Source organism: Eumetopias jubatus, unplaced genomic scaffold, assembly GCF_037043125.1.
Source record: "Eumetopias jubatus isolate StellerSeaLion01/CBP00866 unplaced genomic scaffold, mEumJub1_p1.0 scaffold_8, whole genome shotgun sequence".
Taxonomy (NCBI): Eukaryota; Metazoa; Chordata; class Mammalia; order Carnivora; family Otariidae; genus Eumetopias; species Eumetopias jubatus.
The window spans coordinates 79,239,762-79,260,334 of record NW_028274814.1 but is presented as its reverse complement, the minus strand read 5'-3'; the positions used below and the strand labels follow the sequence as shown (position 1 = coordinate 79,260,334).

At 40.5% G+C, this 20,573-nt stretch overlaps 1 protein-coding gene across 1 annotated transcript in view; it reads left to right on the top strand.

Annotated features, from left to right (window-relative positions):
• Positions 1-20,573, top strand: part of LIMA1 (LIM domain and actin binding 1) — a 57,785-nt gene that overhangs the window by 22,588 nt on the left and 14,624 nt on the right. The window contains exons 3-6 of the mRNA XM_028125640.2: positions 1,719-2,183; positions 15,919-16,003; positions 16,876-17,024; positions 19,691-19,798. Coding sequence (XP_027981441.1) covers positions 1,719-2,183; positions 15,919-16,003; positions 16,876-17,024; positions 19,691-19,798 — 807 coding nt within the window. The remainder of the gene's footprint in view (positions 1-1,718; positions 2,184-15,918; positions 16,004-16,875; positions 17,025-19,690; positions 19,799-20,573) is intronic.

Below are 20,573 nucleotides of genomic sequence, written 5' to 3'. Positions count from 1 at the left end.
AGCGGCAGCAGAGAGAGAAGCAGGCTCCCGCTGAGCAGGGAACCCGATGCCAATGCAGGGCTCCATCCCAGGACTCCAGGATCATGGCCTGAGCCAAAGGCAGACGCTTAACCAACTGAGCCACCCAGGCATCCCTGTGGTCTTAAAATTTGCTTTTTCCCCTCAAAAGTATCTTATGAGCATCTTCCCATGTCAATATACTTGGATCACACAATTACTGAGAAAAGTAGTGACCAGTTACCAAGGCAAAATGCCACTTAGAGTGTCAGGGCTCCTGTTTAGGCTGGGCAAGGGCAGGGCAGGTGCAGTTGGAGACCCAGATGACTCATCTATTATGTGGCAGGAGGTAGCATCCAGCAAAGCATGCTGCCAGCGATAAGGCAGCACCAGCGTCCAGAGCAGTTTAATTCTTTTCTAGCAAGAAAACTTTTCATGCTTCTTGTATCTGATCCATTCATTCTTCCACCAGTGAATCATCTTGTCAGTAAAGATTTAAATACTAAAATCAAGCAGTTGTCCTCTGTAAGTTTTTTTTTCAGACCTTGGTGCTATGTATTCAGGGGAATTCAGCGAAGAGTAATAGGGTGAGAGACTTAATTCCCAATATAGCTGCTAATCCTGTTTAATTCCCGGAAGTCTTTCAGTCCTAGGTGGTTTGTCCTTTCTTTCTTAGTTGAAAGACGGGTGAGTCACAGACCACAGGAACGGAGGGCACGAAGGTATTGGAGTTCGTGGCTTGTTGGGAGTTGGTGCTGCTCAGCTTATTTATAGGAACGCTTTCAGAGTATGGGACATTGAATTTTACTTCATCAAGCATGTTTCCTCTGTTATTGTGGAATAGTAGTGGCAGGTTCCAGGTTGTTTGCAATCATATATGTATAAATTAATTCTGTTTTGACCCAGGTGAAAGTGACCTCTCTTAGATGTATAAATGTGTGTCCTTCAATCAAGAAAGTGAGTGGTAGTGTTTTCATATGAAGCCTGGATATTTTTCTACCAGAGGATCTGTGAAATAGTAAATTTTCTGATAACTGAGAATTTACACATGGACAAACGTGTAGAGAAGAGCAGAAGAAAACAAGAGGATTAGGTTCTTATGTAAAAATAAAACTTGTTCATATGCATGTAGATTATGGCAGGTATGATGAGTTATCATTTATGTAAATACATGTAAAAGTCTGGTGAGTTCTCTAAATTTCTACAAATACTTTCAATCCTTGATGATACTATCCACAATTACGGTATTGCATAGTTTCAGCTATACTGTGTCTTTGTCGTATTTAAAAGAAAAAAAACCCCAGCAGGATTCCCCATGTAATTTTGTGGTATGTAATGATGAACTTGTATTAGTGCATATCTGCGGTGTTTAAAGTACCTAGTATTTTGCTTCCTCTTTCTTTTCCTTATTAATCTTTGGATAAAAATCCCTTGTCTCCAATGTAACTATCATTAGATCTGGGCTCTCTTTTCTCCTCATTTTGTCCTTATAAGGCTATCCTGTTTTATCACTTCCTGCTTCAGCTCCTGACTTTGTCTCTCTTCCCCTCTCCCGGGGTGGATGCTTTCTCCATGTGGCAGGGCTGTAACTGTTCACAGCTGTCTGAAACGCCCGTGGACCAGGAGCAGCTTAGAGTTTTAACTTTCATTTTACAAAGAACAACATGTTTGAATGTTTCAACAGGCAAGTTATAACTGGCACTTACTTCTTGCTCTTCTAGAACACTGAAAATCTCCCCCAGCACTGCAGGAGGGGGATCCTGACTGTGTTAAAGAAGAAGTGGGAGAACCCAGCCCCGGGAACAGAGTCTCACACAGACTCCCTGCGAAACGGCAGCTCTGAGGTCAGAAACGGAGGCAACCATCCTGCCGGTGAAGTGGCTAGAAGCTCTGCCCCTGAGGCCGAAGCTGACCAGGAAGAAAAAGTCCACCCCAGACCTAGGCTCGGATCACCTTCTGAAGCCCTTACTCAGTGGCCGAATCTCCGCATTGAGGGCAGCGAGCATCTTAAAGACCACTCGAAAGAAAGTAAAAAAATGGAAAATTGTCTAGGAGAATCCAGGCATGAAGTAGGAAAGCCTGAAATCAGTGAAAACACAGAAGCCGCAAACAAAATAGAGAAATACAATGTTCCGCTGAACAGGCTTAAGATGATGTTTGAGAAAGGTGAACCAACTCAAACCAAGGTAAGGACTGGGCCAGTGGCAGGCTTGAGAAAGCCGATTCAAGCGATTAAACAAAGCTGTTTTTCTGATCTAGACAGTTTGAGTGGTGGCCAGAATGTCTTTTAATTCAAAATTAAATGAATTAACGAGAAGTCTCGAATTATTTACATAGATGCTAAGATTTTGCAGATCTGTGACCCAGTTTCACGTGAAATCAAGCACACACTGGAATTCAGGTTAATATCTAGAAATGAAGAGTTTGGTGCCGATTAGATTTTGTGTTTTTATACGCTTGCCCTTTTAATTTGTCTTCCTGTGCCTTTTGTCATTTGTAGCTTTGGGGGGTGGGATTACTGCTGAATCTCTCTCTGCTTGGACACAGCTGCAGGCTGTGTTAAAGTCAGAGTTTAACATTAAGACTGAGACTTAGTTGTCTCTGCTAGCTGACTCCTTCTCTTCTCAACTTCCTCATCTGTGCCTTCCAACAAATGTTTTCTATCAGCTAAAATCCTCTCCCAGGAAAAATCAATGAGGATAGCCAGATTAGCTGTAGCCTTCAGGAGTTTTGACTTGCAAATGCTCAGGGTTGCATTTTCCTACAACTGCTAATGAAATTTGATCCTTCGTGTGGATTGCAGACTGGGTACCCAGAGGGAATTACTTAACTAGAAAATGAGTTACATATGCTGGTGACTTATAACACAATCCAGGGGCGGCAGAACTGGTAAATTTTTCCAGTTTTCTCATACTTTCCGGCGTATCTGGCTTTGTACGTGGGGATGGTTTGTTACAACAGTCATTATAATGAAATAAACAGATCTGACAGGAAGCAAAGCCATCATTTTCTCTAGATTCCATCTAGATGGGAAAGCTGAAATTTTTTAAGCTAAATATTTGGCCCAAATCCCTGCATGTATGAAGTAATGGTATAAGACCTTCTTTCTGAGAGAAAAATTCGATAACTCGTCCTATAATTTTCAGTTATGTTTGACGTGACTTAGTTTATCTTTTCCCGTAACTTGCAGTGGCTGGAGCTTTCCAACCTAGAAAAGTTCTTGGGTGTTTAAAGGATCATCTATGTCAAGGATGTAGTAAGAATTTGTAAAGGTTTGCAAACCTAGAAGCCTTTCCTGTGCATGAGTTTTAGCTCTATTTTAACATTGAAACCAGTTGGCAAAAGATGTAACCACAAAGCAGTTTTATGACTTTCCTTAAACTCTCATCCCTCTCAATTTTTAGTCCTCTAGGCCTGCCAACTCCCTCTTTATCCTTTATGGTCTTAATAAAAAAAAATTTTTTTTTTTAATTTAAATGGGAAGAAGAATTTTAAGTGGAAGGGAAAAAATGTCAGAAATCCTAAATAGAGAGGAAGGGGTTTTGTTGTGACTCAAAGCACCATTGTAAGATTCCTCCTCAGAGACCCTGTTAGGGGCAGGACGGCTGATGTCATGCCAGCACACACAATGTCGATTCAGTGCAAAAGCCTGGTGCATGTCGAAACTGGCCTAAGGTAGGAAATGACTGGGATTGCAGCAAACAAAAATGCTGATTATGTGTAAGGATCTGGTGAGAGACTTTTTTCTCATAAATGTCTGGCGGGAGATGGGTCAGAACAAGCCTATCACTTTGTGGCTGGTCAGAGTAGAGAAAGACTCCTCATATAAAGAAAGATCCTTCTAGATCTCTAATAGCACAGGGCAGGCAGCCTGATTGTTAGTGGTATAGGAAGATGGGGGGTGGAGGGGGAGTGTCTAAGATTGACCTGGGCTTTTTTAGGTGCCCTTTAAAACTTCCTGATTAAATAGTCATTTGTCACTTAATGGACTGCTTAGTAAAACAGAGCTGCCCTTGGTTTTATAGCTGTTTCTAAATAACCATCCTTTATCCATGTTAGAAACATGAATAGTTTATTAAAAAGTTTTGTCTAATATTTTCAAAAAATGTTAAAAGGTTTTGTCTACTTTAGCTTAAGGAATAACAAAATTAGTTTGAAAACTACGTAACAGTTATCGTTAACATAATTTCAGCTTTAACAGGGATAAGGCTTTAATCGGGAAGTTACATAGTTGGATCTTTGGAAGGAAGCTCTGAGAAATATGGAAGGGATGCTAGAAATCGCTTTAGGAGCAAGAGTCTACAAGAAAGAGTGTATACTTCAGAGCTAACAAATTAGTACCTCCGTAAGACAAGTAAATATAGTAGTTACAAATTGTGTGAATCTTTGGTTCCGTAATTAAATTTTAGAGAACTGGACTGAATCTCAACTAACTAGCTGGGCAGGGTCAGGGAGCACATAGATAATGGAAATAATGCTCTAATGCTGTGTCCTCTTAAATCTTTTTCTCAGTTATTTACAGGAGACAAAGTTAATTGGCTTGAGTTCCACTTTTGTTAGTCTCTCTTGCTCCCTTTTGCCTGAGATGGTTCTGTTCTTGTCCACTTTTCTTCCTGATCTCTGCCCTCCTGTTTTTTTCTCTCTCATTGTGAAATCTCACCTCTTTCCATGACTCTAAGAGGTGAACCCCCAAACTAGATTTTAATTCTCAGTTCTTTTTTTTTTAAGATTTTATTTATTTATTTGAGAGAGAGAATGAGAGATAGAGAGCACGAGAGGGAAGAGGGTCAGAGGGAGAAGCAGACCCCCCCACTGAGCAGGGAGCCCGATGTGGGACTCGATCCCGGGACTCCAGGATCATGACCTGAGCCTAAGGCAGTCGCTTAACCAACTGAGCCACCTAGGCGCCCTAATTCTCAGTTCTTAACCCAAGCTTCAGCCTCATACTTCTGGTTGCCTGCCAGATCAGACATCTCTCTTTGAATATCCCTTAGGCACTCACATTCAAGAAGGCTAAAAAAGAATCCATTGTCTTTCCAACCAAACACCTGCTTTACCCTAGTTCCCTTCATGCATTACCATGCACCAAATCTTCTTGTCCGTAAAACTTGGAATCAGTTCTTCCTTCTGCCCGCCTCCTCTTCCCAGTCAGTCACTTACTGAGCCATCTAAATAAGCCTACCCTCAGGACGTCTGGGTGGCTCAGTATCAGTTGGGCATCTGCTTTCAGCTCGGGTCCTGGTCCCAGGGTCCTGGGATCAAGCGCCATATCGGGCTTCCCGCTCAGCAAGGAGTGCTTCTCCCTCTTCCGCCACTCGTACTCTCTCTGTCTCTCAAATAAGTAAATAAAATCTTTAAATAAATAAATAAATAAATAAGCAAGCAAGCAAGCCTGCCCTCTACACATCTCTCAAGTATGGACCATTCTGTCTGGTCCCATAGTATTGCTATGACCTCCCCCATCAGCATCTTTTCTTTCTTCCCATGCATCCTCTACACTGTTGCTATTTATTTTTCTAAATAGAGTTGTAAATTAGTTTACTCAGAAACTTTTGATGACCCAGGGCACCACCCAGGCAGTCAGTTAAATGCTTCTGACTCTTGATTTCTGTTCAGGTCCTGATCTGAGGTCATGAGATAGAGCTCCATGTAGGGCTCCATGCTCAGTGCAGAATCTGCTTAAGATTCTCTCTCCCTCTGCCCCTCCCACTCATTCTCTCTCAAATAAATAAATAAATCTTTAAGAAAATTTGATGCCTCAGAATTAATCCATATTCAATATTTGGGTCTTCCACAGTCTGAGCTCAACCTACCTTTCAATCTCAGAGCCAGTCTTATACTTAAACCCTGGATCACTCCTTACTCTCTAAATCATTCATGCTTATCCCCAGTTACTGTCTTCTGAAATCTTTCTCCTCAAGGTCTGTCAAAACTGTGAGACCTTACCTCAGCTTCTCTGAGATAAATTAACCCTTCTTACTCTCCTATACCTATAGAATTTTCCTTTTACTTCTGTTTGGGCATTTATATCATGCTTCCCTTAATAATCATGTGTAAATTAGTATACTCCTGGGGCACCTGGGTAGTTCAGTCGGTTAAGCATCTGACTCTTGCTTTTGGCTCAGGTCATGATCTCAGGGTTGTGGGATTGAGCCCCCTGTTGGGCTCTGCGCTGGGGCAGGGGGCCGGGTTCTGCTTTCCACTCTGCTCTTCCTCCCCTCCCAGCCCCCCAGCCCCACTCTCTAGCTCTAAAAAATAAATAAAATCTTTTTTGGAAAATTTGTATACTCCCGAAGTCTAATTTCTTTCAAAGTGATGTTTTTCTTCCCCAATGGTTAGTACAAGGACTTAGCGCTTAGCGCTTACTTAATAAAAGGAAGAAACAAAGCTTAGAGTTCAAATAGCTTATAAATAGTAAGAATCGATTAAATGCTCTTCCTCACTTATTCTCTACCTTTAGTGAATAGATACATTATTCAGGTCAGATAGTTTAGTTGAACATGATGGCTCTAATTCCTATGAGCAAATGAGCAGTGGGTGGATTAATATAACCTACCATCATTACTGGGAAAAAGAAACATTTCTCCCCCGCCCCTAGTGGCATATACTGAGGTGGTCTAGCAATCCTAACTTCATGTATATGTTGATCTGGATTTTAGGTAGCTGAGGTAACTATTCTGCTTATGAAAAAGATAGCTGCTAACTAGTCATAAGCAACATTCAGTTATCATCATGTTGACATTTGAATCCATAATCTTCAAAACCAGGATGTGGTTATTCAAAAAATTAAGTACCTCGTCTTTTATGCCCTGGAATGACCAGGAGCATATAAGGAGCATGTGACAGGCTCATTCAGTCTCACTTCTTTCTGTTTGGTTCCTAACATATTTGGTTCACACAAATCCTTGGATGGGAGAATAAAGACTGAATATTTGGGTGACATATTTCTGCCTTCATAACCTATTTCAGTTCTTGTCTTCTGGTGGGTCAAGATTGAACAACTTGGGTGTAATGCAAGAAAATAAGACTAGACTGTGGATATCCATTGATACTTTGATACAGATGTGGAGTACTTCTTCTACCATGAAATGTTTCCAATTTCTAGGAGAGGAGTTTGATAGAGTAGAGGAGAGAGTACCTCCTCACCAAAAATCACTGTTTCCTAAAACACATAAGCTCACTCATTTGCTCATTCTTTGGAGACTAACCATGGATGGGAAGTCGCAATGAGAAAATAGTAAGTTTGTCCATAAGTGAAAAGAATTAAACTATTTAGAATTTTTTTTCTTTCTCCTTTTCCCCCCATTATTCATGGTATATTTTAATGCTTCCAGTTAGTCATATTTTAATTGTATTAACTTGTCCTGTATTACCAAGGCGAAACAGTACACTCAGCTAAAATAGAAGTATCTAAAATAAAAATGGAAGTTTCCCTTGTCCCAGCCCCCTTTTCACTTGTTTCCTACTTTTCTTCCCTTAGACTTCTAAGCCCTTAAACTTCCCTTAGAATTGGGACGCCTGGGTGGCTCGTCATAATCTCAGGGTCCTGGGATCGAGTCCCACATCAGGCTCCCTGCTCGGAGAGGAGCCTGCTTCTCCCTCAGCCTGCCACTCCCCCTGCTTGTGCTTCCTCTCTCTCTCCCTACTAAATAAATAAAATCTTAAAAAAAAAAAAACCTTCCCTTAGGATAACTGTTCCTCTTGTCACCAGGATCATTATATGAGTGGCTAGCACCAAAACACCAACAAAAGCCATACTTGTTAATATGAGAGTAAAACCATCCTTCTTCAAACAGTCCAAAATTTTTGTGGTTTTTCTTTGTGTAATTTCCTGGAAGTGACATTTGGTATTTTGTTCAGCTTTCTGTAACTCGTACAGAACAGTGTATACGTGTTGGTGTCCTGGAGTAAGCCCTTGAGAAAATAAGGCAACCAAGCTGAAGTCTGATCTGTGTCATTAGATATTTTATCCATAGCCAACCAATCTGTAATCTACATCAAGGAAACAATTTAATTTTGCCTTCTTGAAGAATGGGTAGGTGTCCATAGGGAATCTGTACATTGTTATAAAATTATCCATGACATTTTATTTTCTCCTTTCTTTTTTTTTTAAATATTTTATTTTATTTGAGAGAGAGAATGAGATAGAGAGAGTACATGAGAGGGGGGTGGGTCAGAGGGAGAAGCAGACTCCCTGCTGAGCAGGGAGCCTGTTGTGGGGCTCGATCCCGGGACCCCAGGATCATGACCTGAGCCGAAGGCAGTCGCTTAACCAACTGAGCCACCCAGGCGCCCTATTTTCTCCTTTCTTGATTAACAACTACATGTGTTCTCTTATACACTTAATGTATCTTAATAACATTTTTCTTCTGCTTCCTTAATGTCTTAAATAAGTCATTTGAAATTATATTCCAAGAAGAATAAAATTCCGAGGATGTTCATAATTGGTATTAATTGCATATTTTTAAGCCATAATTTTAAGATGGACTTAGGGAGGAAAGGGACTTGAATAACTGTCAACATCACTGTAGGGTCTAATGTAGTCTTTTTTTTTTTTTTGAGAGAAAGCACAAGCAGGGGGTGGGGTGCAAGGAGGGGCAGAGGGAGAGGCAGACTCCCCGCTGAGCAGGGAGCCCGATGTGGGATGTGAGGCCCTGGGATGTGGGACTCCTGGGATGTGGGGCTTGTCCCAGGACTCTGAGATCACGATCTGAGCCAAAGTCAGATGCTGAACTGACTGACCCACCCAGGCACCCCTAATATATTCATCTTAATGTAGGAGAGTATATCTTTAGTTTGCTTATCAGCAAATCATAAATCTTAAATTGACCCAACATTAAACATCCAATAGATACATTACTAGAGCTTTAAATATGGATACAGTAACTGGTTTTGTTAAATAAACACAATAATTATCTTTGATTTTTCTATCAATGCCATCTTTTTCATATATCCTGCTAAAAGCTTTTTTTTTTTTTAAGATTTTATTTATTTATTTATTTATTTTGACAGAGAGAGACACAGTGAGAGAGGGAACACAAGCAGGGGGAGTGGGAGAGGGAGAAGCAGGCTTCCCGCTGAGCAGGGAGCCTGATGCGGGGCTCGATCCCAGGACCCTGGGATCATAACCTGAGCCGAAGGCAGATGCTTAACAACTGAGCCACCCAGGGGCCCTAAAAGTAATTTTTTTTGATGATTTATTATATTCATCCATGATTTATAGCTTCTTCTATATTTTAAAATGTAAGTTTTTGACTGACCTGTCTCTAGCAGATCATTTCTGGTAAAGACGTCATACCAGTATAAATTAAGTTTTATTTACCCTTAATTAGTAACTAATTCTTTTGTCTTTTCTGGTAAGGTAATAATGGATCCAGGTGTAGAGCTGCAGGTCAAGGAATTCTGATATTTCTCACTGTTTGTTGCCCTAAATGGCTGCTCTTGATGTACCAACTGGAGACCAGTCATGTCTCTTCTGTTTACTTTCAGGCCAACTTAACTACTTATTCGTTCTTAGCTGGTTTCATTACAATAAAACATGTTGAAAAGTTAAAAACAAAACCAAAACAAAAACATGTTAAAAAGAAATGTCAGAGTGGCGCCTGGGTGGCTTAGTTGGTTAAGCCTCTGCCTTGGGCTCAGGTCATGATCTCTGGGTCCTGGGATTGAGCCCCGCATTGGGCTTCTGCTTCTCTCTCTCTCCCTCTGCTGCTCCCCACCACTCGTTCTCTCTCTCTCAAATAAATAAAATCTGAAAGAAAGAAAGAAAAAGAAAACAAACAAAGAAAAGGAATGTCAGATGACTGGAACATTCTGTAAGCAAGTTTGGCTCCATTAGAGTTTGGAGTGGCCAGAAAGACTTCACTTACCCCCTCAAATATGACCGCCTTTATCTTTCTGGAATCAGACTCACTCCTGGAGTAGACAACATAGGGGTGTATATCCAGATGAGTATATTAGTCATTTCCTCTAGTCTTCTAACTCATCAGTGAGTTACAATGAGTGAAAAATCCCTATCAATATCTTTGACATAAATCCTAAAAACTGTACAGGACTGTAAGGTTATTTATTATTATTTAATATCCTCAGACAGGATATTAAAATCCCTAATTTAGGGGCGCCTGGGTGGCTCAGTTGTTAAGCATCTGCCTTCGGCTCAGGTCATGATCCTGGGGTCCTGGGATCGAGCCCCGCATCGGGCTCCCTGCTCAGCGGGAAGCCTGCTTCTCCCTCTCCCACTCCCCCTGCTTGTGTTCCCTCTCTTGCTATGTTTCTCTCTGTCAAATAAATAAAATCTTAATAAAAAAAAAATTCCTAATTTACAGGTGGAAACAACTGAGGTCAGAGAAGTTAACTGACATGCCCAATGTGATTGGTTAATTAATACCAGAACAAGGACTGAAATTGTTTAATACCCTGTCTCTACCATGTAACAGTGTCTTCATTAATATTGTAATGACTGTGTATTAGGTAAAAACAACTGGCCATGGCCTTCCTTATCTGAAATCTAAGGAAACTGGGAAAATTTTTAAACATATCAACAATCGTCTTCTCAAAGACTTTAGCTCTCTGTCTTCCCTCTTTCCACATTTTATAGTCTTATAACTGAATTAAAAGCATCAGGGCAGTGAAGAGAAGAAATACATTGGAATGCAAGAGATTTGTACTAAAACCCTTGAGTTAGAAGCTTGTCCCTCCTCCCTCCCCTGCCACACACAGTAAACCAGAAAAGAAAAGAAAAAGCCAAGTAAACCAGGAAAAACCAGTAACTTCCACCAGGAAAAAAGAATAAAACAACTGTGCACAATGATATCCTATCATTGCATAATTCATTTTTACATGGTTATCGTCCCTGTGTGCTCACTCTTTTTGTGTGCTTTATCTTTTGTTTGGTCTTTTTTATATAGACCTTTCTGTGTATTTTCCCAGTTCATGTGGTTATCCTTTTATGGCAGTATAGTATTTCATTATGGTTTAATCATGCCCCAGTAATTAGATATTTTTCTAATCTAATAAAAAGCTCTAAGCATCTTGGCTAAGAAACATTTTGTTTTTAGATCCCAGAGTCCTGGGATCAAGCCCCACATCGGGCTCCCTGCTTAGCGCAAAGTCTGCTTCTCCCTTTCCCTCTGCCCCTCCCCCCTGCTCTTGCTCTCCCTATCTCTCTCTCAAGTGAATACATAAAAAAATCTTAAAAAAAAAAACAAAAAACCATGTTCTTATATATTTTCAGCTGGTTCTCAAAAATTATACCATTTGGGGTGCCTGGGTGGCTCAGTTGGTTAAGCGACTGCCTTCGGCTCAGGTCATGATCCTGGAGTCCTGGGATTGAGTCCCGCGTCGGGCTTCCTGCTCAGCAGGGAGTCTGCTTCTCCCTCTGACCCTCCCCCTTCTCATGCTCTCTCTCTATCTCTTTCTCTCTCTCAAATAAATAAATAAAATCTTAATAGAAAAACTTTAAAAAAAATTATACTACTTTATAACAGTAGCGCAATCTAAGGACATATTTAATTCTCCAGCACCTTCTCAGCATTTGGTTTTTATCATTTTTATCTATTTGTATTAATAAATATGTATTGCCTCTCCTTTCTTTTTTAAGATTTTATTTATTTTAGAGAGAAAGAGAGAGAGCACAAGCAGGGGGAGGGGCAGAGGGAGAGGCCGACCCCTTGCTGAGCGGGGAGCCCGATGGGACTGGATCCCAGGATCCTAAAATCATGACCTGAGCCGAAGGCAGACACTTAACTGACTGAGCCACCCAGGTGCCCCATCCTTTCTTTTCTTTTTTTCCTAATTTTAAGTGTAACACATAATTTTTATAGAATGCTTAGAAATACAGAAAATATAAAGAAATCCCACAAGCTGGATATAAAGAGCTCCTTCTATATGTATTATTTTACTTAAAAGAGCTCCATTTTTTTCTGTTTTCTTCTACCTGGAGAAGGAAATGTTGTCTTTCAGTACTTTGAGAAATTAAGGCTAGGTTTTATCTACACCCTATGCACAGTTCAGCAAAGTCCCATTTTCCCTAAAGGTCATCCTCTACCCTTGACTTTGGAGGGATGAGAGTCAGAAGGAAGGTCAAAGTTGAAAGGTTGAAGGAAGTGGCTGAGAGAGGTATGAGGTAAATTAAGGTATTGAGAATCAACTTTTAGACAGAATTTTTCCTAAAAATTAGGGGGGACAGGAAATCCTGCTTTTTACTTGATATTTGGGACCTCACTTACTTTATTCCTTTAAGAAAATTCTCCAGAGGGGCTCCTGGGTGGCTCAGATGGTTAACAGTCTGCCTTTGGCTCAGGTCATGATCTCAGGGTCTTGGGATTGAGCCCTGCATCTGGCTCCCTGCTCTTCCTCTCCCTGTGCCCGTGCCCCCCCTCTTCTCTCTCTCTCTCTCTCTCTCTCTCTCTCTCTCAAATAAATAAATAAAATCTTAAAAAGAAAGAAAAGATAATTTTGCAGAGGAAAGAAATTCTACAGACTACTGGCGAAAGGCTCTAAACTCTTTTTTCTCTTATTGGTATGTGTTGATGCATTTAGTTTATGGATTCTCAGAGAGTATTGCAAGGGGCTGTCCCACTAATGAGAGTTATTACAGTCAGCTGACAGGAAGGAGGACTTGTGGGGTGGGGTGAGGCCAAGTCTTAGGAAATTCCAGAAAGTCTTGAAGTGTCTTGTCTTTTCTCTTAACAGGCTCCCTCAGGCATCTGAGTAAACAGGGCTGAAATGTGATAAAAATGTGTTACAGAAGAGTATTTCAGTATAAGAATTCCTGTTTGTTTTTTTTCTTTTTGTGTTCTTCTACTTCCTTGAGAAATATTAGAGGAAACTCCTCCTTCTTCCTGTACCTCAGATTACCACTTGTAAAATGAGGATCACAAAATTCATTGTAAATGCATTTGAGTTCTTGTTATTCTTTTTTTTTTTTTTTAAGATTTTATTTTTCAACAGAGAGAGAGAGAGACAGCAAGAGAGGGAACACAAGCAGGGGGAGTGGGAGAGGGAGAAGCAGGCTTCCCACTGAGCAGGGAGCCCAATGCGGGGCTCGATCCCAGGACCCTGGGATCATGACCTGAGCTGAAGGCAGACGCTTAACGACTGAGCCGCCCAAGCGCCCGAGTTCTTGTTATTCTTCTTTTTTTTTTTTTATTGTTATGTTAATCACCATACATTACATCATTAGTTATTGATGTAGTCCGAGTTCTTGTTATTCTTAATATTTGAGTGATTTGGAGGTGAACCAGTATTGAAAGAAATGCTTAGTGCTTCATCTGGGATCTCATTAAAAGATCTCCCATCTCAGAGCTGTGTTCTTCCTCAGAACCAGTGTCAGTATAACTTTGATTTCCAGAGACATTTCTATTTTTCTTGAAGACCAAATGGCTTTGCACATTCACTTTTTTAGTACTTGGAAGAAAAGAATTTGGAGTCCTGTTGCCCTCATGTACCAGAAGGCTTTAAAAAAGAAAAAGGCTCTTAACTTTATTTAACCTGAAGGTTTAAATTGAAAGCTAGCAAAGATGGAGAATTTTATGTATCTAAAACCAAAGTAAGGGGCGCCTGGGTGGCTCAGTAGTTAAGCGTCTGCCTTTGGCTCAGGTCACTGATCCCAGGGTCCTGGGATCGAGCCCTGCTTCAGCTCCCTGCTCAGCGGGGAGCCTGCTTCTCCCTCTCCCACTCCCCCTGCTTGTGTTCCCTCTCTCTGTCAAATAAATAAATAAAAATCTTTAAAAATAAATAAATAAAACGAAAGTAAGCCTCTGCCCTAGCAAGGCATATATTCTGGTTCTAAATGGGCTTGCTCCCAATAATGCCAGTGCAGGGACTCTGCATGAGACAGAGAGGCATTTGACTACAAGTACAGACAGAAGACCGAGCTATCTGCAGGTTGTGACACATAACGCATACTCTTGGAATCATAGCTGAACTTTACCTTTAACAGAATGTAAATATTTGAAATATTGCTTCATTATTAAGGATGCAGAACCCGTTCTCCTTTGGTTACAAAAAAACAAAAACGTATTTCCAGGCTTTCTCCCTTTTTTGAGCCCAGAAAATTCTTAATTTTTATAGTAATCATCCTACAGTCAAGCAGCATTTGGAATAAGTCTTTGGAATTTCCTTTACTTTAATTATCTGCAAATGAAAAATGTTTTGAAAATAAAAAAATGTGGATGGGGAGGGTGTCCTGTCAAATTTATCTTTTTGTTTTGGCTGGTGATCTTCATTTCTAGATGGGGGGCTGCTCTCAGAGCAGGAGTTTGTTGCATCATGTGAGTCATGTGGATATGGTTGATGTTCGTGCCCTGACCTGAGCATAATGTGGCAAGGTTAGAGTTGCTACAGCTTATTTTATTTTTTTATCAGTTAATAATGTAATTAGCAAAGCTGACTGGAGATAAATTATATGAAATGTATATTGAATTTGCAAGAAACTATTGTTGGTATGGTACAAACAAACCAGGCCTTGGCTCTGATTTCTGAAGTGGCATGTTTTCTCTCTCGGGGGGTGGGGGGGTGGGGGGGTGGGGGAGGACTTGAAAAAGTTCAGTCTTAAACTTTACTGTTGAGTTGATTAGTCCATTGAACTTAAAGGTTTAATAACTATTTGCTAATGTTGAGTTCAGAAGGGTGCTAAGTGTTTTACTCTTCTGTTCTACTGGATTTCAGATATCTTTTGCACTTCAAGTTATCCGGAAATAAATTGAGATTTGAATGATAAGATCTGATTGAAGGCTCTCATTACAAGCTGAATAAACATGACATACTCTGTGTACTATTTTCTGGGAACTTTCTGTGATACTAAATGGCCTTCTCTTAAGTTACTTTTCCAGTCTTAAAAATTATAATTTGTAACTTTAATTAGAGATCTACCCTAGATATGAGAGATATAAATGTAGTAGTTTACAGGACTCACAAAATAATTTATTCAAAAAATCTGTACCATCCATGTTTCTTATTTAAAAAACAAAAACATGGTCCCTGCCTTCAGCAGGCTTCCAGTCCAGTAGAGGGACACACAATAAGCATTGTAGTGTAAGTGTGACCAGGTACCTTGGAAACAGAGGAAGGACTACTTAGATTTATGTAGGAGAGCTAAGGTGGACTTCACAGAGAGAATGTTGCTCAGCCTCCACTGAGTCTTGAAAGAACAAATAGAAGGATGAAAGGGGGATGGGGGAAGGGAACTCATTTACAAGCTCATGGACCTCCCAGAAGTTTGCTTTTACTAGAAGGTAATGGATGGAAGGGAATACTCAGGGAGGGGTGGTAGGGACTAGACGTAGAACTGGTCTTCTGTAACATACTAAGCACTTTAGATTTAGTTCAGGGAATGATTATAGGAATTTTCCAAGCATTTTGAACAAGTGAGTAATATGGCTTTATATTGGGGAATAATTACATGATGTGGGATAATGGCAGCATCATAGAGACTTGATTGGAAGGTAGAGAGGAACCAATTAGAAATGTAATACAATAGTCCAGGGAAAAGATAAAGATGTGAACCAAGGCTGTAACAGCGGGGATGAAGTGGGAGGGAAAAGGGAAACAAATGGCAGATAACTGTCATCCGGACTTGATGTTCAGGGAGACATGTCCCTGTCGTCTGGGACATGAGGATTCCCCTCCATGGCTGGTTAAAGTGCTTAGTTCTCTGGTTAAGCTGGTTAGGCAGTGATTATTACCAGAGAGAATTACCTCTATAGAGTTACTTATTTCTGCCTGGGCACCTGTGAATATGTAGTGCTTCATATTTATAATGCTAAAAACACATTCTGTGGAATGTAAAAACTAATACAAAATCTAATGTCTTGTGGATTTTATTAATAAAGGAAATTTGCAGACCTCTTCTCTGAACATTCATCAGGATTTCCCACCTTCCATGTAAAGCTTATGGCTGAATTTTGTTTTCCCGAACAGATTCTTCGGTCCCAAAGTCGGAGTGCAGGTGGAAGGAGGATCTCTGAAAACAGCTATTCTCTGGATGATTTGGAAATAGGCCCAGGTAAGCAGCATTCCGTGTGTGTGAGGTTCCCTAGGAAGTACTCATTAGTAGCAGTACCTTTTGGCCTCAAAGCCGATGCTTTTAGAGGAAGAGTGGCACAAATTAAAAGAAACTATATTTGTGACAGCCCAGGGGTCCCCTTGTGGGATGATGAGGGAAGACTGCCCACAGTTTTGGCTCTAAGGTCATCTGGGGCTTGAGGACTGCCATGGGTAGGTGGCAGTGTCCTCTGTCAAGATTGGTTATCCTGTATTACCGATGGTAACATAACACCTTGAGAGCATAATTATTATGTTTGGAAGGGGGCCTATACAGGCATTTCACAAAACAAAAAATAAAATTAACAGGAAAATCATCAGCCTCCTGGTAAAGAAATGCAAATTAAAATGGCACTGAGATCTAGTTTTTTCCAATGTTAAGTAAGCCAAAATGTTTAAATATATAATACTCATTTATGCTAAAGGTTCTCCTTTTAAAGTTGGGAAAGTGAGTAACTATTACCTACTAAGTGACAGTTATATTCCTGATTTCCTTCTTTGTACCCTTCATAGAAGAAATGGATTACATCTGATTCCAACAGCCCCAAATTTAGAAACTTTTCTTTTTTTTTTTTTAAGATTTTATTTATGTATTTGACAGAGACACAGCGAGAAAGGGAACACAAGCAGGGGGAGTGGGAGAGGGAGAAGCAGGCTTCCCGCCAAGCAGGGAGCCCGATGCGGGGCTCGATCCCAGGACCCCGGGATCGTGACCTGAGCCGAAGGCAGACGCTTAATGACTGAGCCACCCAGGCGCCCCCCAAATTTAGAATCTTGAAACCATTCAAATCACATTTTATCTTCTGATAGAACACATTATTTGTGTGTTTCCAGGTGAGTCGACATCTTCTACGTTCAACGCAGAGAAAAGCGAGAGCAGGCGAAATCTGGACTTACCGCGCCTGTCAGAAACCTCCATAAAGGATCGAATGGCCAAGTACCAGGCAGCTGTGTCCAAGCAGAGCAACTCCAGCAGCTCCACAGTATGTGTTCTGCATCATCCATTCACTCATCCAGCCAGTGGTCACTGAACACGGAGACAAGAGATGTCTCCCAGACCCTGACCGGAGAGCCCTGCTCTCTCCCTGGTCCCTAGCCATTCTCCTTCCACGTAAATCCTACCCTAGCTTCATTCAGAATCCTTATCATGTTCTAATCTTGACTTTGCTTTCCTAGTCCTCATTCCCACCCCACTCCTTCGTTGGTGATATTATCATCCAGTAATATCATGGAGAGTGTTCCTGCCTCTTCTGCTTAATTTTGTTGTTGTTGTTGCTAAAAAAGTTATAGTCTGTTAGTTTTAACAGAAACACTTGTTTTTGTTTTTGAGGAAAGGAGGAGAGAATACTGGCAAGAAATATAGGATATATTCGACATTAATGTGGGATGGGGAGGTTTCTTGCAGTTTTTTCTTGATATAGAATTCACATGATGTGAAATGACCACTTTCACATGTAATTCAGTGATTTTTAGTGTATTCATAAGGTCATGCCACCGTCATCACTGTCTAATTCCAGAACATTTCCATCACCCCAAAAAGAAACCCCATACCTGTGCAGTCACTAGTTCCCCTCCCTTCATCCCTTGGCAACCACTAATCTGCTTTCTGTCTTTATGGACTTACTTATTCTGGACATTTTATATAAATGAATCATACAATATATGGCCTACTTAATCCTTACTTCTTATGATGTAATGATTTTCTAAAGAAATAGAATAATGGATAGATAAAGGGGAGGGAGAAATAATAGGAAGATGACATGCTCAGTAAGCATAAAAATGTGATATTCTAAATCAAATGGAGGGTCTTTCCATTTTAGATTTTCCTAGGCTTACCTGGCAGGCTGACACTACAGAACTGCTTAACCAAAGATACCTTTTAAATACCATTTATTCATACCTACACATGCATATAAACACTCTACATATACATAGATATGGATCTCTCAAACATTTGTTCCTTCTGAGATTTCAGAATACAAGCCACGAATCTCTAGGTGTCCTATGTTTTTGTTGGAAGATAGTATTGATTTTTATTTGTGCCCAGGCAGACTGAAACGAGTACCTATTAGAAATCATAACTTGTATTCCAGGAGTTGAGCCTTCTTTTCCTCACATTATTAAGTATGCATTCTCCAATAGTACTTATTGGTGGACTAAGTCTGGGCAATGAATAATTTTGTCCTGAGTTTTCGCTGTGGTTTTAAGAAGAGATGATGTGTATAACTCAGTCGTAAAGTGAAACACCACAGGCTGATTATTCACCGACAGCATGAAAGTGAGCAAAGTTAGACTTCTCTTAGAAGGAGGTCAGGAGGTAGAGCAAACAGGTGATCTTTGGAGCTTATTTCCCTTGTTTCAAGATTTTGCTGCTTCTCTGTGCCCTCCTGCTATAAACATTCCAACCAGGTGACTCCCTAAGTGGAAAAACCTGTTCAGTGACTTTTTTTTTTTAACTCCTAATAGAGTTTCAGCATTGCAGTTCTCCTGCTCTGTAAATTTTAAGAGTTGAAAAGTCTTTAGGAATTCTTGTAAAAAGTACATTTTATCTCATCCCAAAAGAATTTCTCAGGCCCCTTACAGAGGATGGCTGTAACAAGGAGCACACGCTCTGGCGTGATTCTGGAGGCCAGGCTTCAAGTTGGGGTCAGGAGTGAGTCCTTCAGCTGTCCTGTTGTGTTCTGCAGCACTCGCTGCCTGCTCTCCCTCACCGATGCTCCTCCAGAGCCTTGTCCCTTAGTCTGGGATCCCACACCTCAGTCAGCATACTTAACCCTGGCCCTGTGGCCATACATGGCTTGTTTTCTCGCCCTGCCTAAAGAATCACAGAGAACAGAAAGGTACCAGACTTTTAGAAAGATAGCAAACTAAAGGTAGGAAATGTCCATATTCATCTACCACTATATTGATTTTGGATCTAGTAGATAAAGTTAATTTTAATATTTTGCCCCAAGTGTTCTTTGCAAGGAAAAAAAATGTGATTATGCTTACTCCTTATGACAGTATTAATGCCTGCTTTTTTATGTGGAGATTCTGTTCTGAGAAAGTAGAATAAGGTATGTCTTTAGTACAATGTCTGAGTTTTATGCAAAAAGAAGCATGTTTTTGAAAGTCTCACCAAAAAAAAGGTTGTTTTATGGTATCATTAAATATAATTTCAGTTTTTATATGTATGCATCATCCCTGTCTCTCTTTCCAGGCCGAGCATTTATATATATGGTCAGTATATTTTCTTGATTATTGGCACTTGGCATCTCCTTTCCCCTGCTCCAGAATGGTCTTTTCTGATAAAACTCACAGGCTTTGCATTCCCACAAGCTCTGCTGCTAGAGGAGTGAATCACAAGAACATTGTATGCTGGGGGTGGTTTCTCTGTGTGTCTGTGTTGATATGCCTGTATTCTAATGAGCATCCAGTTTTAGACTAGTGTACAAATATTTAACTCTGAGGTGTGTGTCCACAAAGCCGCTTTTGTCATTTCACTAGTCAATGGGTTTTGCTTGTGAGAATTAGGGGGTTGATTTGACCCGAGGCTTCTTAAAAGAACTTTTCTTTTACCGTTCCAAATTTATTTAATGGATGTGCTATGAAGAGCACAGAATAGTAAGCTTTTTTTATTTTAGTTCACAGATTTATTTTTATTTTGTAGAATGACTTGAGAGCCAGTGGCGGTGAAATTAGAACTCATAAATTGGAGCAAAAGGAGAATGTGCCCCCAGATCCTGAGGTCTGCATCTCCCATCAGGTTGGAGAGAAGGTGGGTTGAAAAATCTGATGTCCAGTTGCCAAGGAAGCATGTGTTCTAAATTAGATGCTTAAAATTAGAAACCACTCTCACTCTAGGCTGCAGAGTGTCTGGGAATTTGGTAACAGCTGCCAGGACAGATTGTCATTTTTGCAGGTCACATAATTTCAGTTGGGGAACTCTGCGACTTATAGCTGACCAAATAATGAACCTTCACTGGAAAATTCTTTTGCTCGGCAGATGCTCAGAGGGTGTAGAGCTAAAGTGATTTTTAAAAATCTGTTTTGATTAGAGATGATATCTTCAAGGAATTCCTTGAATTCCCTCAGTTTGTTTCTCGGAGTCCATAGTCTCATGGTTCGTCTCCCCCTCCAATTCTGCCCCTTCATCTTTCCCTTCCTTCTCCTAATGTCCTCCATGCTATTCCTCATGTTCCAGAAAAATTAGATCTCTTTATTTTACAAAAACATATTGCAAGTATATGTTGAAATAATAAGACAAAATACTTGGCATCCATGTGTTTCATAATCATAAAATCATCCAATAAATTACATATGTCCTGGCAACAGTGGGCTCACGCATTAGTCCCATGAGTCACATGCCATGTATCAGGTGAATTCTCTTATTAGACTACCTGGTTTTCCCATTTTTAAGTGGGAGATTGTGTCTTGAGAATAAACTGAGGGGGCGCCTGGGTGGCTCAGTCGTTAAGTGTCTGCCTACGGCTCAGATCATGATCTCAGGGTTCTGGGATCAAGCCCCGCATCAGGCTCCCTGCTCGGTGGGA